Source organism: Cherax quadricarinatus, chromosome 68 (assembly GCF_038502225.1).
Source record: "Cherax quadricarinatus isolate ZL_2023a chromosome 68, ASM3850222v1, whole genome shotgun sequence".
NCBI lineage: Eukaryota > Metazoa > Arthropoda > Malacostraca > Decapoda > Parastacidae > Cherax > Cherax quadricarinatus.
Window position 1 is genome coordinate 12,714,461 of NC_091359.1, and position 20,049 is coordinate 12,734,509.

General features: G+C 38.0%; 1 protein-coding gene across 1 annotated transcript; it reads left to right on the top strand.

Moving 5' to 3' along the window:
- The first annotated feature begins 6,465 nt into the window (after positions 1 to 6,465).
- On the top strand, positions 6,466 to 18,471 carry LOC128697604 (loricrin-like). Its single transcript, XM_053789434.2, has 3 exons — positions 6,466 to 6,606; positions 7,973 to 8,270; positions 17,448 to 18,471. The coding sequence occupies exons 1-3, from the start codon at positions 6,604 to 6,606 to the stop codon at positions 18,029 to 18,031; spliced, it is 885 nt and encodes a 294-aa protein (XP_053645409.1). The 5' UTR covers positions 6,466 to 6,603; the 3' UTR covers positions 18,032 to 18,471.
- The last annotated feature ends 1,578 nt before the right edge of the window (positions 18,472 to 20,049 follow it).

The following is a 20,049-nucleotide window of genomic DNA, read 5'->3' on the forward strand; positions in this document are numbered from 1 at the left end:
AAATTATATATATATATATATATATATATATATATATATATATATATATATATATATATATGCAATAAGATCACAGTAAACAGGTGATTTCAAAATATGCAAAACAACCACTCTGAAAGAATAGAGAAATTCCAAGCGCTTTCGTGACTACTCACATTATCAAGGAACTATGAAAGTGGCCCGGTGGCCTGGTGGCTAAAGCTCCCGCTTCACACACGGAGGGTCCGGGTTCGATTCCCGGCGGGTGGAAGCATTCGACACGTTTCCTTACACCTGTTGTCCTGTTCACCTAGCAGCAAATAGGTACCTGGGTGTTAGTCGACTGGTGTGGGTCGCATCCTGGGGGACAAGATTAAGGACCCCAATGGAAATAAGTTAGACAGTCCTCGAGGACGCACTGACTTTCTTGGGTTATCCTGGGTGGCTAACCCTCCGGGGTTAAAAATCTTATCTTATCTTATCCAAGGAAGCTATATAAGGGGTCCAGCCAGCACCTCACTATCAGATCCCACAACGGTTAAACACGTGACGCGCGGCGAGCGTCCTTGATAATGTGAGTAGTCACGAAAGCGCTTGGAATTTCTCTATTCTTTCAGAGTGGTTGTTTTGCATATTTTGAAATCACCTGTTTACTGTGATCTTATTGCATATATATATATATATATATATATATATATATATATATATATATATATATATATATATATATATATATATATATATATATATATATTATTGTACTCACGAACGAGTGGTATTGACCAATACCATCACTGCGACTAGCCAAGGATTCGAACTCATGCTGTTTTCGCCCGCCTCATTGTGAGCGAAAGACACATGACACTCTAGTCCACGGTACCACCAAATCCTACAAAAATCATGTACCCAGCAGAGCTAGGTGTTTTACCGTGATCTGAGAACATACGGGCCAAAACGACATGGGTTCGAGTCCTCGGCTAGTCGCAGTGTTGTTAGTGATTAAATACCACTCGTCCGTGGTTACAATAATATCTATACTGCTCGTGGAGGCTAGTACACCAAACGGGGAGTAGAATGAAATTAGCTCTGAGGCACCCACACCACTGTATGTCCTCGGATCATTTTAAAACACCTAGCTCTGCTGGGTACGTGATTCTTGTAGGATTGTATGGTCCCGTGGGTTAAAGCGTCGTGGAATTTTCGCTCACCATATATATATATATATATATATATATATATATATATATATATATATATATATATATATATATATATATATATATATATATATATAATCAAGACCTCTAAACACGTCCCATGTTTTAGTTAAACACTTTCCCAAGGGTCTTGTAAGCCTGCAATCGTATATAAGATGAGAGTCACAACGTCGCCATCTGTGTACACACCACCACCTTGCTTCATACTCTAGCGACATTGAGTTTAACACTCACTGCATTCCCACGCATAATTCTATTTTTCAAGAAGTATCTCTCCATATGGTGGGAGCAGTAAATTGTGTTCTGGTCACTGGAGCTCATCTGGAAGCCTTGCAGTTGTAGTTAAATTTATTTTTTGTAACCATTTCTTCAGTTTACCACCCTAACTCTGATTAATTTATTGTTGATGAGTTTAATAAGAATGAAGAATGCAGGACCTTGCCTGCAACAAATCAAAACTAATTCATAAATTGTAAACAAAACTAGGCGACATTTCAATCAGTCCTGGACTATTATTTAGTAGCGAGTGGTTTTGGTAATGGTCTAGGTCATACCAAGAGAAACGTTTCCAAGAGAAACGTTCCCATTTCTCTTGACAAATAAAACACTTCTGCCATCATATTACTGGACCAGAGTCAAGAGAAACTTTTCCGAAGACTCTTGACAATTAAAATACCACCACCACTAACACAATGGTACACAATCTTAACACTGTCTCTCATTAAAGCCACAGAGGTGGACAGGAGGGTAGGCAAATATGATTTGAATGTGTGGCAAGTTCGCAAACTCGGAGATCTGCACTGTCATTCTGGTCTCCAAAATGCCTGTGAGTATAACGGATCCCTGCGTCTTCCGGCCTCTTACTGCAACTGACTATCTTTGCAAAGTCATGGAATAGAGGGTAAAGAAATTGCTGTTTTTGTATCTTGTTTTTTTTTTTTTTTTTTTTTTGCCATTGCGCTTGTTATCGCAATTGTTCAGTAAGTTAAGACGCTTGCTAAATGATACAAGACTCTTGTTAAATAAATCAAGTCTTACATTTTAACTCGCCAGATCATTTATTGAGAATGGAACACGAAATTCTTAAGATATTCAACCGCAAATACTTTCGAAATGCAATATTTATGAAACCTGGCAGTCCGTGACATGAAGATTGGAAGAATTTGACAACGGGAAGAAATTGACAATATTATTTTTAACTTCTTGAATAGGAACTTTACTCTCCTCAACACTTCATTAGTAACTTTCTATGTCGGATCAATGCTATTTCTCCGCGTTAATCATGAATATTCTGTCTCCAGCTTCTGTTACCAGTTATGTTACATATTTCTTGTAAAAGTAATGATATCTGTGTTTTGAAACAACCAAGGATAGAAATAAATGGTATAAAATACCGACACAATGGAAATATAAACACATATGCGGTATAATGTGATCCTTTATTGACTACGTTTCGCCCACACAGTGGGCTTTTTCAAGTCACAAACAAAACTCCTGTTTGTGACTTGAAAAACCCACTGTGTGGGCGAAACGTAGTCAATAAAGGATCACATTATACTGCATATGTGTTTATATTTCCAACCAAGGATAGAGTCAACATTACAAATATTGCTTTACATGGGGTGTTATGTACTGTCATTATGGAAGTTCTCTCACTTGTTGCTTAAGTGTCGATACTCGATAAACTCTCACCTCGGTGCATGAAAATATATAAAAAATATTATTCTGATTACGCGTTGCGGCCTGCGTTGTTTAATACAAACTGGAATTTTAATTTTGGAGTTTGTAAAGTTGTATTTACTCGTGCAACAAAATTTGGGACATAGTTCTTAAACCCAAGAACCCAACAGGTAAACGGAATATGAGGACATTACCGTTCCCACCCGTTTGTCCAACTCATTTTTATAACTACAAAATGTTTTTCCTTCAGTGATACACTTTGTTGATTTGATTCTCTACAGTCCTTTTGCCTAACCGATGCTTTTCCATATACTTTATAGATCTGAATTTATCATACGTGGATCCAGTGTTTCGGGATTTGCCTTGGTTATATGTTATTTTATTTATACATCTGCTATTTAAAACTGAATTTAATTTGTACATAACAGTCTCCTCCGTATTATGCCTTTGAAGTGCTGGGTCATAGTTTCAAAACTCTTGTGCTAAATTTGTAGCAAATATTCCTGAAAAATTAATGGTTCAGCAAATGCAAACACAAAAGAAAAACTTTTATACGATTATTAACTCTTACGAGGTATTAACCCAGGAAAGCCAAGCTATATGGCTTAGTTCAGCTGGGATCCTTTGGCCCTCTTTCCCTAGGATGCGACGCACAACAGTTCACTAACTTCGAGGGATCCATTTACTGCTGGAAGAACACATGCACCATGCATAAGGGGACTCGTCCGTAAGGGGACTCGTCCGTACGCTTCACCTCGAGCTTGAATAGTTATATATATATATATATATATATATATATATATATATATATATATATATATATATATATATATATATATATATATAGTGTGTGTGTGTGTACTGTACATAAATAACAGCAAGAGAATAACGTAACCTTGCTACACATGTCACGACCCACAAGGATACCATCCATAAAATAAGCCGTAAATTAGTGCAGCACAAAATTCTCTGGATAAGCTTCGTAGGAAAATTAATATTTCACAGAAGCTTAGGTATATGAGAGGTAGCAAGACTATAATTAGTCCAACAATTCCCAGGATAAGCAATGAATAATTTCACTCTTACACAGGACCTCATGTGTAAGACTGAGCAGCAAGACCACAATTATTCCCAAGTTACAAATTTGGTCACAACAGTGACGTAATCAAACAGTGGACTTGAAGAATGTGCAACGACACCTGAAAGAAGGTACAAATATATTTGACACGATTAATATGTAAGTAACCCAAAAATAGTATATGTAATAAATAAACTAATATAAAACTGTCTAAGACGTACAGGCTACTTCACTCAGCAAGAAATTTCAATCACATTCCTGATTCTGATGAATTAATGTGACTTGTGAAGGCTACCACTCTCACGTCTGGTTTCTCTAGTGGAAACTGGTGTCCGGTATGTTTACTTTAAACCTTACAATGCTACTGAGTTTATCCCCGGCGTATTTCTTACTTCTGTAGCCTTTTCCTCTCCCCCACCTATTCTTCACTTAACCTCACTTCCCCCTACCCCCTTTTGGGTCCTCACCTGTGAGTTCTTCTAGTTCTAGTTCTTGGTGTACTTGTCAAGGAAATTTATTTTTAAATTTAATCATGTGAAGCGATAAACTCGCTTGGGTCATTTAGGTCAAAAGAGTGATGTCAGCTTGATCTTCCACCCACTAATCATGGCGCCATCCTGGCTAAGGGGAAAATATCGTATTTGTCAAGGAACATCCCTGACGTGCGTTTTGTCACTAGATGGCCAGTTAATTTACGATGACTGGGGCAACAAATGGGTATAATGAAGTGATATGCAGAGCAAGCCTTGGCAAAATATCGTCTAAAGCAAAGCTTGCTCTGTATCCAGTTATGCTAAATAAAAAAGAAATAAACGGATCATCTTACAAAGAGCCGTGTCAGGTGGTTTTCTATTGAGAATAAACCAGCAACAATAAGAGTCTTAGAGAGAGAAATAAAACAATGAGAGAGAGTGCATGCTTGTGCTTCTTACAAACACAAAGCTTGCTGTGTATACTTATTCCCTGCCTGAAGGCCTTCTCTCTTCCGTGTAATGTTGACCACTGCCCAGCAGCTGTAATCTGGCTCCGCAACCTGTTCTCTAATTAGAGCGTGCATTTCTGCTCGCTCGAAATGGCTCCTTTGTTTTAATTGAACACAATTGTAAACAGCAGTGTACTGCCATTCTATTCTATATGATAGTTACATTGAGGGAACAAATGCTATATTTTCCTGTGATATTCCATCATGTAGGAAGAAGCTTAAACAGGGTGATGAAATCTGTTAGCCTGAGCAAGGAGACTTCAGTAGGGCAATGGTACGGACAGTTTAATTTTACTTATTCTCAGTTAGGATAGTTTGAAGTATACTAACTCTTCTTTCGTATAATTACAGTAGAGTACCGATTTTAAAAAAAAATCGCTAGTCTGACATACCTAAGTGGAGGTTCGTTGATGGTGGTGATAGGTGTCCAGTTGGTAGCGTACTCAGCTCACACACTGAGGTCTGTGGTTCTATCCCCAGTACGGGTGGAAACATTGGGTATGTTTCCTTAAGACACCTGCTGCTCCTGTTCACCTAGCAGCAAGCAGGTACCTGGTTGTTAGCCGACTAGTGTGGGTCGCATCCTGGGGGGACAAGTTTAACCTAAGTTGCCCGAAATACTCCACACAACCAGGGCCTTTCTGTATACTAATTATGTCACTGATGTCAGCTATGGCCTGTATAAGTTGTAACACTTACTTCTAGAAATAAAGAATATTATTATTGCCATTTTTCATGGAATTGCGTATGACCTTCCCTTCTTTAGATTGAACCTGACTACGTCCCATTTCCAAGCGTTGTATGACACCTACGGGTTTAGTGTTCCTCTCGTGACTATTAACAATAATAATAATTCTTGGGGGAATATCGTCCCATCTCGAGCATTCATTTTCACACGAAACGTTCAAAATTTATAGGTTATGTTGGGCCTCCGAGAGGCACTGGTTGGAAGGCAGAGAGCCGTGTTGTGTAATACAATGTTTCGCTCTTGTTGAGCGAAACATTGTTCCTTGAGTAGTTTAAGGTCTTGTAAATACGATTTTGCGAGTCATATTAAACAGAAGATTGCATATGTAAAACAAAGCACTCTTCCTCTCTATTTTAAAGTAATTCATTTATTTCAAAAGTGTAAACAATTGTCAGAATATTCTGTATACTTGTGACTATCGCCTTGTATATATCTGAATGTATCGGGTATTAGAAAAACGTTTACACTTGTTGAGTGCTGAGAGCGTCTGTCCATAACGTTGATTGTTCAGTAATTAAGAAAGTGCTTTGTAACGACTCCATAACCTTCAGAGGAGTTGCCAGTAAACTACAGGCAAAGTATTTCTAATTACAATCCAAATCCGATTCTTTAACATGCAAACTCGCACTAACTCCAGTTCATGGAATTCTCTTTAAAAGCACCCAGTGAAAAAAAATGGTATAATGACAGGTGTAGTACGAGGGGGGCAAAAAAATATAACTAATTTGGAAACATATATGTCGAGATGTTCTGGTATGAAGAGCACCGAGTGTGTTGATGCATATATAAGTCTGACTTAAGCTCCTCGCAGTATTGTTCCCATAGCCACGTCATAGCTTGCTACAACAGAGCTCACCGGCGTAAGAAGGAACAAGTCAGATTCTAACTGATTAGGTCAGCTCTCGCAAGAGGTACAATTATGGTAAGTTATGCTTGTCCCTGACCATCATCAAAGCGTTGAAAAAATGTTCTTTGCCACAAATATTTCTAATATATGTTAATTTATTCCTACCATGAAGTTTTCTATATTCCAAATATATTCTATATTGTAATTATATTCTATTTTCTAGCTATATTCTATTATCAATCTATATTCTAGTCATAAGCTCTCGTGTATTTTAGTTCACCCAAGTTATGAGAATTCTTTCTATATTCAAGTTCACTCCAGTCTTAAGTTGTCTTTCCGTACTGAATGGATGGTATTTATTCTCTAGTTCACTCTATTCTTAAGCCCTACGTCTATATACAAGTTTACTTTTAAGGACTCCATATAGTCTAGTTCACTTCAGTCACCGGTCAAAACATATCAACAACACGAGCATGACTTTCATAGCATTACTGTCATGTAAATTTAGCATTCACTTCCGATCTTATACATTCGTTACGGGTTTCCTTTTCCACTTTGCGGGCAAATTGTGAATTTCTTTGGGTAACTCACTTAAAATGACATGTTTTTCTGTTCTAAAACATTTTACTATCTTCTCGGAAGTCTTGCTTCTTAGCACAAACAAGAAGCAACTTTGTTTTCTCCAGATAACCTCAGATGATCACTAACAGTCTGAGGGATCAGAGACAGTGCAGCGAATAGGAGGAGGATGAAAGCTGTTCCACTATTCCGTGAAATTAATGCCCCGCATGGGTCCACAGCATTATAAGAAATGCAATCCAGCATTTATGTAATGCAGGAGGCGTTTTTTTTTTTAGTTAGACCAAATGAAGGGAAAAACTAGCTAAGTAAAGGACTGGGGCAGAATATAACAACAAGGAAGGTAGTAGATAGACAGGAAAAGATAGATTGTATTAATGTTGGTAGAGCTACCGACAATATGTTCAGTAAAAGGACATAATGCAACTACTGTGAAATTTTATTATGGCAACATTTCGCTCTCCAGGATCTTTGTCAGGCTTGCCAAAGCTCCTGGAGAGCGAAACGTTGCCATAGTAAAATGCCACATCTGTTAACTTGTCTCCCTTTGCCTAACAAGAAGAAACATAAGAAAGGATAAGTGGCCTTATTACTTTTGAGTTACTTCAAGAATATTTCTGACACAGTGATGAGTAGGAACACCATCAAACCCCTTTTTTTCCAAAACGTTTCCCTCTAAGCAGGACTTCTCCAATGGCATGAAATAACTGAAATTTGGGAGACAAATTTTCCATTTAAAAGTTTGTTCTGCTTACACAGGTCTTCCTCTTCACACCTATCGGCTGCTACTGGTCAGGTTTTCCCATGAATATTTGAATGATAGAAACTTTATGTTACTGACGAAGGATTCTTGTGTTTTCAGAAGCTTGTTGTTGTCTCCTGCGGAGTTGCTCTTCTGGTAGCGATGTCTTCTGCCACACCCTCTGTAAGTTCTTTTTCTACTTCCTCCATTGGAGGAGGTGGTAGTAGAGGGTACGGATCTTCTGGAGGAGGTAGTGGTGGCCACACCTCTTCTGGAGGAGGTTATGGGTCGTCTGGAGGAGGAGGAGGAGGAGGAGGCTACAGTTCTTCTTCATCTGGAGGGTATAGTTCTTCTGGAGGAAGTAGTGGCTATGGGTCGTCTGGAGGAGGAGGCTACAGCTCTTCATCTGGAGGATATGGTTCTTCTGGAGGCGTTCCTGGTAAAGCCAACATCAATTTCAACTTGGGCTCTCCAAAGGGTGGGAGCTCCGGCGGCTATGGAAAGTAGAAATACAAGCACAGGGCACGAATATAAATATAATCATGCCACACAGTGGTATCGCTAGTGAATAGGATTTTCTCACTCAAGCAAATGATGTAAATACTTATTCACTCCAATTAAACACTAAGTAACAAGCATTTCCTATAAGAACATAAGGAGGAGCACTGCAGTAGGCCTACTGGCCCATACTAGGCAAATAATTCTCAAACCTAAACTTACTAACAAAAATATTTGCCCAACCCATTTTCAATGCTACGCAAACAATAAGCTTCGATAACCCTAATAACTCGTGACAAATCCCAATTAAATACAAACTCCCCCACTCGTGTATTTATCTAACCTAAATTTGAAGCTACACAAGGTTTTAGATTCAATAACCCTTCTAGGCAAACTGTTTCACTCATCGACTAATCTATTTCATTATGATATATGTCATTCGTGGAAGTAGTATTTAGTTGTAACTGATCAGTTTTAGTTATGAAAAGTCCACTATACTTTTTCTTCACCAGGTATCGAAAATCCTCGAAAATCCTATTTTTTCTGTAATACATACCGTATTTCGTGGCTAAACAGACGCATGTCTTTTTCCATAAAATGTCTCCAAAAACCACCCTGAGTCCTATAAACTGAAGGTCAGTGACGGGAGCTACAAGTCTGGAGTGTGGGATGGGCTGTAGCTCTCCCAGTTACGTCCGATGCCGAGCCACTGAAACTAAAACAAGTCTTACAAGGCGCGTCTTATAAGCCGCGAAATACGGTACTCAAGATTTCAGGTTTTAGTTATGGAATAAATTTTCGTTACCTCTTTCATGGTTGGTTTTATATTCAGAAAGGAGAGCACATGGGAGCAACAATTATAAACTTATTTACACATTTTTTTATGATATAGGCCAGGACTTCACAAAAAAATTGAAAATAAACCTAAGCAGCTTTTGAATCCGAATGGCCTACTAACAATATTAATAACAAAACGCTATATGACCAATTTGGATTCAGCGCATGTTTACGAATATAATAAAAATAATAAAGAACAAAAGGAGACACAATATCGTGACTGGAACAATATACAAACAAGTCGAAAATAACCGAACCAGTTAGAAAGCCACAGTGTGACTTTGTAAATAGTCCAAGTCGGACATAAGCTTCTTCGTTATAAGATTCTTTCTCCTACGTGCGGGTTATTTGTGTAATAATAACAACAATGAACTAGAGTAATCCTATGTAGTGGACTATATGTATACCGTTCGTATAGATTAATAAAAATCATCGTATTCCGAATGTATATTTATTCTAAATAGTAAACTTTCTGGAGTTATTAGCATCGATGTTTCTTTATCTGCAAATGTTTATTTCAACTAGTATCAGAAGTTAATTCATTCTTAACTCAAGAGCATCCACCAAGAGTGCACAAGAATCGTTAATGATTAATTCTTGACCGAGTGAAAGCTGCTTGCCCCAGAACTGAGTAGTGATTAAGTCTATAGCTAATTTGTTACACTGTTAATAATTATACGCTTTACTCAGGTAGATCTGTTTGTGACTTGATAAAGTCCACTGTGTGGGCGAAACGTTGTGAATAAAGTATCACATTATATTGCATTTGTGCTTATTTTTCCATGTAATTTATCTTAATACGGGGTACACACCATCATTTCTATCAATTTAGTCATATGTCATTAATAGTCTGCAATGACAACGAGGAGTTTTTAGAATGATTGGTCTGTACTGTTCTGGGTGGCCACATTAGCTTGCATCCATTGCAGAAATATGGCCGCTGGCTCGTGGCCTTTCAGCTCTTGGCTCATTATTTTTTATGTTGTTACTTTATGTAGAGAGTTAATACTCTCAACGCAGAGGCTTCGGCTTCGGGGTGACTTCTTAGGGAAATCTCGAATGGAAATCAATACTGGTAACAATCTGTTTTTCACTAGTATATTGGCTTGTATCAGATGGATGCGTTCACGCTGTGTTATATTTGCTCCTTCCGTCAAAGTGCTTTTTGTTATGATACGTGCATGTGTTTCCTTGGGTGAATCACTATAATAAGGTTTGTAGTTCTGAAGAAAAACCTTCGGGTTCACTCTTGAGAGAGTAGAGACAATACGCAAGTCTCCTTACATCTGTTGTCTGTGTTCATCTAGCAGTAAATAATTACCTGGGTGTTAGCTAGTGGTTATGAACTTTACTTTAGGTGTGGTAGAACACCTCACATAAGACTTGGCTTTGAAATGAGCTGAGGACGGATACCAGCTCTTATCCTTCAAATTCAACGATTATATAATTTACCTCATTCTTGTACAGTTCAATGAAATTAAATATAACCAGAATATGTAAAATTTCTCTTGCAAAATTAACCAGTTTATAATCATCAATTATAATTAAAATCTTAATTCTCACGAAGAGTTAAACACTTGTTAACTATTCAACACAAAGATACACAAAGGCTCGATCCTGTAAACTTTGAGCTTCTGACCACCAGAGGATCAGCTTAATTCCTTTCGATCTGCATAAAATTATAATATTAAATTAGCTGTTTCAGGGGATGAGATGAGATACATTGACAAACTTATTAACTGACCTGCTGGAAAAAATGCTAAATAATAGTAATATTAAAAATAATGAGAACTATACTACTACTAATAATAATAATATTATATTCACTGACAGGCGCTAAACCCGTTTGGGTTATACAAGAAGTAAGTTTGCTTGATTCGAAGAAAGGGAAGGTTAACTCCAGTTCCTTGGATGAAGATCTAATCATACATCTACAACTGATAGAACAAAAATTACAGTTAATAAACAAACGGTTGAACCCAGGCAAGGATTCGTAAATGTTGCTTCATGCAACGCTAAGACGATGTTTACTAAGTTGCGTCTGTAGGTGCAAGGGTTTTGCATAAACATTCCCTGTTTGTGCAACACGATGTGAACTGAAAGTACTGGAAAGTGTCTGTGTTCATCACAGGGGCAATGTACTTGCTTCATAATGATTCTTCACCTATTACTAATTACTACAGCAATCACCTCATGTAATTAGCAATTTTTCTGTTAGCTTATCGTGCAACTTTCAGTGTTAAGGAGAAACTGGTTTTAACTATTTTAAACAACAGCTCAGCATTAACATAATCCAGGATGGTACTGACGTCTTGTTTAAAGAGTTTGAAATTCACTACCTCAGGTACTAGGTTGGTAACCATTCAGGGTGGTACTACCCTCCGTTCACAGTGCGAAACTCTCTACATCAGGTAGTAAGTTGATAACTACTAATCGTCCACTTACGTGCTTAATGTGAGTGTGTAACAGAAACCTGTTAAATATTTAGCACAATGACAGCATTATTGGTCTTGTTTTGTCTCAAGAGTAAATGTTTATGTTTAGCATTATGACAGCATTACTGGTCTTTTTTTTTTTTGTCTCAAGAATAAATGTTTAGCATTATGACAGCATTACTGGTCTTTTTTTTTGTCTCAAGAATAAATGTTTAGCATTATGACAGCATTACTGGTCTTTTTTTTTGTCTCAAGAATATGCAAGGTAGCAAATAAATCTTAAAATCCTTCACTCACATTTGGTATATATTATGCTTTCCTGTGTAATTTTGAATAATTGTTGTTCTTGTGACATCTTATTTCCAGTTTTGGAGGTCTGGTCTGAGATCGTTCTGCGGGGGGAAGGGATTGGCAATTTGAGGAACCAGTGAAAAAAAAATACATGTTGCATCTAAGACGCCCTACTTAAACATTCAAAACATTTCATCCACGTACTTTTACGTCACATTGCTTGCTAACGTTTTCTCCTTTTATTTTTACATTGTTCTTCTTTCACGCTAGCTCCGTTCTGCTTACAAACGCTTTATTTTGTTTACCATAAAGGACACCTGTATTATAACAACAGGTTACCGAGGGAACGTCTGATGTTTATTTATGACTCGGCCATGACAGCAATAATGGTTTTCTTATATATATGGATGGTTACCCAGTACCTGAGGTAGTGGATTTCAGACTCATTAAACAGGACGTTAGTACCATCCTGGATTATATTAATGCTGAGCTGTTGTATAAAATAATTAAAACTCGTAAGGATTTTGTGTGTTAGGATTTTGTGCCAGTTGAAAATTTATGCTTTGCCTCTTAAGTATGGAAGGAAATGCGTGGGTGCTGGCGTGTGTGTGTGTGTGTGTGTGTGTGTGTGTGTGTGTACTCATCTATTTGTACTCACCTATTTGTGGTTGCAAGGGTCGAGACTCAGCTCCTGGCCATGACTCTTCACTGATTGCTACCAGGTCCCGTCTCTCCCTGCTCCATGAGCTTTATCATACCTCGTCTTAAGCCTCCACTACTTCACTTGCTAGACTATTCCACTTCCTGACAACTCTATGATTCAAGAAATACTTCCTAATATCCCTTTGACTGATCTGAGTCTTCAACTTCCAATTGTGACCCTTTGTTTCTGTGTCCCATCTCTGGAACATCCTGTCTCGGTTCACCTTACCTGTGTGTGTGTGTGTGTGTGTGTGTGTGTGTGTGTGTGTGTAATCACCTAGTTGAGGTTGCGGGGGTCGAGTCCGAGCTCCTGGCCCCTGGTGTGTGTGTGTGTGTGTGTGTGTGTGTGTGTGTGTGTGTGTGTGTGTGTGTGTGTGTGTGTACTCACCTAGTTGAGGTTGCGGGGGTCGAGTCCGAGCTCCTGGCCCCTGGTGTGTGTGTGTGTGTGTGTGTGTGTGTGTGTGTGTGTGTGTGTGTGTACACGTCGCATCCTACTCTTCTAGAAAGCCTATCTATTAAACCACGTATATCCAACTTTATCGAAAAAAATAAACTTTAAAAAAGCAGTCATCTAATTTTTAAACATATAACATGACTCATAATGTTACGATATGTAAATCTATAAACCGAAATAGAAAATTGCAAAACAAACTATAAGACAATTACAGTTTAGTGACAAGCGCGTGAAGCAGTGTCAGGAAACACTTGTCCTCTTTCCTGACGAACCTTACCTAACCTAGCCTAACTTAGCCTTACTTAACCTAACCTAACCTTACCAATCCTAACCTAACCTTGCCTATCTTAACCTAACCTAACCTTACCTTACCTATCGTAATAACCTAATCTAACCTAACCTTACCTATCTTAACCTAACCTAACCTTATCAATCCTAACCTAACCTAACCTAGTGCCATATATAATAAAAAAAGTACCTTCCGATAATCTGGAAGGAGAGATTATTATTATTATAAAGGGGGAAGCGCTAAACCCGGAGGATTATACAGCGCCTGGGGGGGGATGTGGAAGGTATTCAGGCTTAATTCGGGGAACTGGAGCACAGATCCAATTCCCTAAATCAAGAGCCCCTCACCAACATCAAGGAACCTTCCTTGAGGGGTGGAAGGAGAGAGATGAAGGATATATACACCGTGAGGTGTATGTCTCTCACTGTGCGAGTATATTATTATTATTATTATAATCAAGGGGGAAGCGCTAAACCCGGAGGATTATACAGCGCCTGGGGGGGGATGTGGAAGGCATTCAGGCTTAATTCGGGGAACTGGAGCACAGATCCAATTCCCTAAATCAAGAGCCCCTCACCAACATCAAGGAACCTTCCTTGAGGGGTGTGCGAGTATAGGCATGCTTAGTTATCGTATTTTCCGGCATATAAGGCGCATGAGCGTTTAAGGCATATAATACGATGTTTACAAGTAGTTTTTAACGTAACGTTAGTAAACAACTGCTGAAGTGTATCCCAAAGCCTATCCTTGACCCTTATCTTGAGCATACAAGACGCTGGCTGATTTTCCAAGACTGAGAAAAAGCGCGCCTTATATGCCGAAAAATGTGGTAACTTTAATTCCCATTTTTGAGATTCAGATATTTTTGACTGGTAGGTACAGGTTGCATGCAGTCGTAATGATCCTTTGAAGATCAGTTAATAACTGTTAACATATTTTTCTTTGCAGTTTTAAGGATAAACACAGGAGAAAAAGATTTTATATTGATTATTAAACCCCAAGGGGCATGTCTTATTTCCCCGGGATGCAACCCACAACAATTAAAAAATTCACAGGAATTTATTTACTTCACGGTGATAGCAACTGCAAGTAATAGGAGTAGACGTGACCATGCATATCACCCGGGATTAAACCCGGTCTTTTCGATTTTGAAACGTACGGTTTACTACCAAGCGTGGTAGACAATTCAAGAGTTGAGTAAATGATGGCGTACTGGGGTACCTTCCTAAAACAACCACCTCTTGCCAGCGTAATGCGTACTTTTATTAATGACGTTTCGCCTACACAGTGGACTTTATCCAAGCGTATTTTACTCCACATTTTCGGTATTTACTTGCCATCCCAGATGCAATTCAGGGGATGGTTGTCCAGCGGGGTAAGAGAGGCCGGGAAAACAAACACTACCCACCCGGTGAAGTCTCTGTAAACACTGGTGAACCCTGGCGTGTTTACACGTTATCAACATATTGACATAGAATTGAACCTCGCAAAAGATTATTAAACAATTTGGTAAAGACGATAAAAGACTGGAAACAAAAACAAAAGGATTGAGAAATATTATTGGAGAAATGGTAATAAAACAAAATCGATTTGTAAAAAAATGATTGGAATATTAAAAAAAAAAGAAACTGGAATGAATTAAAAAAAGTAGATGCAGATTTACTAGGATATATTTGGTTATATTTTTGAAAAACAGAAAAAATTCACCTACTTTATGTGGCTACTTCGATTTCCCTAAGATTCTGCAAAGTTACAGTAGTATTTTCAAAGTAAATTTATAAAATATTACACAATATACCATGTTTAAAACAGAAAATGAGTCGTGAGAAAATGAAGTAAAGACATACATAGCAGAACGACGTTTCAGGGCCTAAAGTTCAAAACCGAGCGAAATGTTTGTTCTTTTCACTGTTGTTGGCAGTACGTCTTTCGCAGCCATGATTGCCATTGTCGAGTTTCAAGTCTATCGATTGCACCTGGCTCATTAAGGTAAACTATCACCTGTACACTCACACCTTCAATACTGTTTGACGCCGAAAAAGGGATTAAAATATATTCTCCACATATATACACTGAGAGATATACATCTTGTGGGGTATATACTCTTAAAGATACGTACCTGTCGGAGTTCATATTGAGATATACATCCCGCTCGGTGTTTTTATTGTGATACACCCCTCCTGGTGTATATACACAGAGGTATACACAACTCTCGGGGTATATACACTAAAAGACACAGACCTTTAAGTGTATATACTCAATAAGATACACGCATCTCGTGTATGTTTATAAATACACACCACTCGGTGTATATACCATGCGAGACAGACCTCTCCGTGTATATACCCTGTGAAACACACGCCTCTCGGAGTATATACACTGAGTGACACCCGTGTATATATCCGGTCGCTAACCTAGTATGTATATATACTGCGTAGAATAAATACAAAAATTACTGTAACAAAGAACTGTGAAAATATTTAGCAAATATTTCACAAATAAAATTTTAAATTGTCTGAAAAATAAAATTAACGCCTAATTAGAAGAAAACTGTCCATATTATTTAATAATTTTCTAGGAATTCTAGGGTCGATCTAGAGAAAAAAAATGTTCGCAAGGTAGACTAAAATAATCTAACCATCTTCAACGTATTATTTTAGGAAATCAGTTAAAGTTAGTAATTTTAGTATATATATTCTTATCTCTTTATTTACTCGACGCCTGAACCTTCAAAAGTGAATGCTGAGGTGTTGGGGAAGGGATCTTGATCCAAGGAATTAGAACTGGCCTTCTCTCTCTCGGGTCAAAATTGATTACCTTCTTTTTCCCAATGAGTATAATAATAAAATATTAATTAATATAATAGGAGTTTTTTGGGTAATAAGACCTACATATTTTGATATATTATCTGAAAAGATACATGAATCTAATAGTTACTTAGGATATGTCGTGGTTAATTTCCAGCCGCAGTAAAAATATTATTATTATTACACGTTATTACAGCGTTGTGTTGCAAATTTTTTCGTTTTACTACTATAGTTACTAATATTAGTTCTACTTCTAATATTATTACTAAGAAAATCTCTACGCGTACATGTCTACTTCTACACACAACGTACATCCCCATTAACATGCTGCTCATCACGATAACGAAGAGTTCTGCGGGTGCTGTAAGTAACTTGTGTTTGCTCTATGTCGTAAGTTTGTTTCGAGTAGGTAAACAGCAACAGTGCGAAGGATGAAGGTAAGAATGATGCTGCCAGATCATTTCTGCCATTTGTTTTGGTGTGAATCATTGGGTTTTGTGTGTGCATATCAGCCAACCATAAGACCCACTTTATTTAACTTTTCGTTGTGTAGAAGGCTACAGGAAAAAAAAAAAAGTCAGTGTTGCTTCCCCTTTTAGGAACAAGTAGTTAATTTTATATAAATATATCTATCATAAGACTGTAGTCGTAGCTTAACATACATAAATTATGTATTCTGAGTGTGGGAAAGAGTTTTTTTTTTTTTTTAAGTGAGAAAGGAACCACATACATTTACAATCGTGTACTTGGCATCATATTTGGCCCTGGATGAGGCACAGGTCGCTGGCACTGGGGGATATATAAGCCGTCCCACCACCTCTCTCTTTGTCAGGTCACATCCCACCTCACTACAATCAACATTATGGTAAGATATAGCTTTTCAGGGAACAGATAAATTGTTCTATCTTGCATAAAGGTAGAATTTATTAAAATTCCTCTCTGAGTTTGGGACGAGTTTGGATTACTTATTTGATATGTCATTTTTTTTTCACAGTATTTCAGTTTATTTGACAAAAGTTGATGCGAAGATATTTGTAAAAGCCTTAATGTGATCATATTCATTGGAACTGAAAGTACTGATCTGTTTTTAATTTTCAGAAGCTGGTGATTTGGTTCATGAACGGGGCCCTACTGGTGGCTTCAGTTAACGCTAGAGCGAGTGTGAGTTCCTTTTCCACCTCCTCTATTGGAAATGTTGGTTACGGATCCTCTTCTGGAGGCTTCACAGGAGGTTCCAGAGTGTTTGGGTCAACTGGAGGTGTCGGAAGCTATGGTGCTGGAGGGGGAGCTACCTCTCACTCCACTTTCACCCTTGGGGCACCCCAAGGAAGATATGGAAGCAGCGTAGGAAGTGGCTATAATGGTGGCTCCATTAGCAGTTTGGGCCTCAGCTCCAGTGGCGGGTACTCAGAAGGACCCACTGGAGATAGTTTCGGTGGCAGTTCCATTGGTGGAGGTTTTGGAAGCGGCTTCATCGGAGGAGGTTTAGGAGGAAGCTCCATTGGAGGTTATGATGACGGTTCTATTGGAGGAAGCTTTGGAGGAAGCTCCATTGGAGGTTATGATGGTTCTATCGGAGGAAGCTTTGGAGGAAGCTCCATTGGAGGTTATAATGATGGTTCTATTGGTGGAGGTTTAGGAGGAAGTTCCATTGGAGGTTTCGGAGGCAGCTCCATTGGAGGTTTGAGTGAAGGCTTAAATGGAGGAAGTTACAGTGGAAGCTCAATTGGAGGAAGTTACAGTGGAAGCTCAATTGGAGGAAGTTACAGTGGAAGCTCAATTGGAGGTTTCAGCAGTGGCTCTTTTGGAAGTGGTTACAGCAACGGCCAAAGTGGAATTGCTACAAGTGTCTCCTATGGGAAATAAATCAAAGACCTACACTTGTATACAGACACAATGAACAGGGTAATCTTTTCCCTGGAGTAATCTTTTGATAAATTTCCTTTCATACGTTTTGTACCACACACCAGTTAGTTTAATATGTTTATTATGCACCCCATACCCATCCTGTGGGCGGTAGTCAAAAGATTACAGAGGTACATAATTGGTCCAGGGACTGGACTCCAAAGTTTTGATAGCTGAGCAAGTTACAGAGGTAATGAACTCACAATTTACAAAGGTAATGAACTCACGTTTTTGCACCCATGTAACAATTTATAATAATGTCCATATAAGCACCTGCTGTATAAAAAATATTCTAAATATAAAAATTTATGAGGTTGACAGTATGACATCACAATGTGTTCATAAATGAATTTTGGTCGACTCAGCCATTTGCATTAAAATATAATTTTAGTCTATATATATTTCCCGTATTGCCTGTTCTGTAATTTGCAAATAAAAAAATATATATTGAAAAAAGTTTTCTAAATTTAGCGCAAAAATTTAATAAACCCATTTCAGTGGGAAAAATGAACTCTTATGGACATAAAATATATGATTACTCATTTATCGATTTTTCTTGTGTAGTTTCATTTACCGTTTTTCCAAAATTTATTAATAAAGTACGGAAGTCAGCCAGTCAGAAGTATGACATGGGAACCACTGTGTTGATTTGTTAATAATAATATCTTTATTTCTACAAGGTATACAAGGTATACAAGGTATACAAGGTATACAGTCCTAGCTGACATCAATGACATACTACTATGTAGAAAGCCGCTTGTTATTCTGAGCATTTCGGGCAAATTAGGTCAGTTTTGTCCCAGGATGCAACCCACACCAGTCGACTAACACCCAGGTACCTATTTTACACCGATGGGTGAACAGGGACAGCAGGTTCTTATGGAAACATATCCCCAATGTTTTCCAGCCGTACCGGAAGATATTCGAACTCCGGACCTCAGTGTGAGAGCTGAGTGCGCTAGCGATGGAACTACGTGCGAAGGGGATAGCGAAGCCAGGCTTATAACCTTAAAAAAACAGTAAAAACAGTCACTGTTGTGACGATAAGTTCTCCCAATACCTTGTCTTACCATAGGAATTTAATGATAATAAATCTTGGATATATTTAGTACAAATTTACTTAAGATCATATATGCTTCGTATTAAAACACTAAAAGTCTCTGACAATCATCTGGTGTATTAATGTTTGTAGAATTACCGACAATATGTTAAGTAATGCGACATTTTATTGTGGCAACGTTTCGCTCTCCAGGAACTTTGTCAAGCCTGGAGAACAAAACGTTGCCACGATAAAATGTCGCATTTTATTGTCCTTTTACTTAACAAATCATCTGGTGGACGTAACGTTAATCAAATACCATGAACTGCTTGTCTTATTACATATCCTTAAGCATGTTAATGTTAATGATATAGTCTCTTGTGGGCGAAGCGTCTTTTGTTTTCCATATGCATATAGTCAGACATACTCCAGTATTTAAATATCTCGAAAAAATATCGAAAACACTGAAAAAACGCTAAGAATGTAACAATACATTACACGAGGCCAGTGGGTAACAATGTAATAGATTAAACTATTGATATCTGGGTTTTTTAAACTTGGACAAGATATCTTCTATAGAAAATGCTGTTTCTTCCTTCTCAAATGCTAACTGAACTAGCAGACAATTGATCATAGCATTTTGTATTGCAAAAACATCCACTACAGATGAAATAAGAAACATGGTATTTAATGACATTGTAAGTAGACAACAATTGGAAAGGTATAAAAAAAATTGGGGAGGCAATGCCATACAGTGTTTTTAGGTTAGGCTAGGTGAGGTTAGGAAATGTTCCATTATCAAACTATACCACGGGCGGGGTTAGAACCCGCTATCAGAGAGTCACGAAACTCCAGAGCGACGCGTTAGCCATTGGCCAGCTAGGCATTCATATTACGATTTCGTGAGTAATGTTCCATTATGTTTGTTAGGCCTAAAATT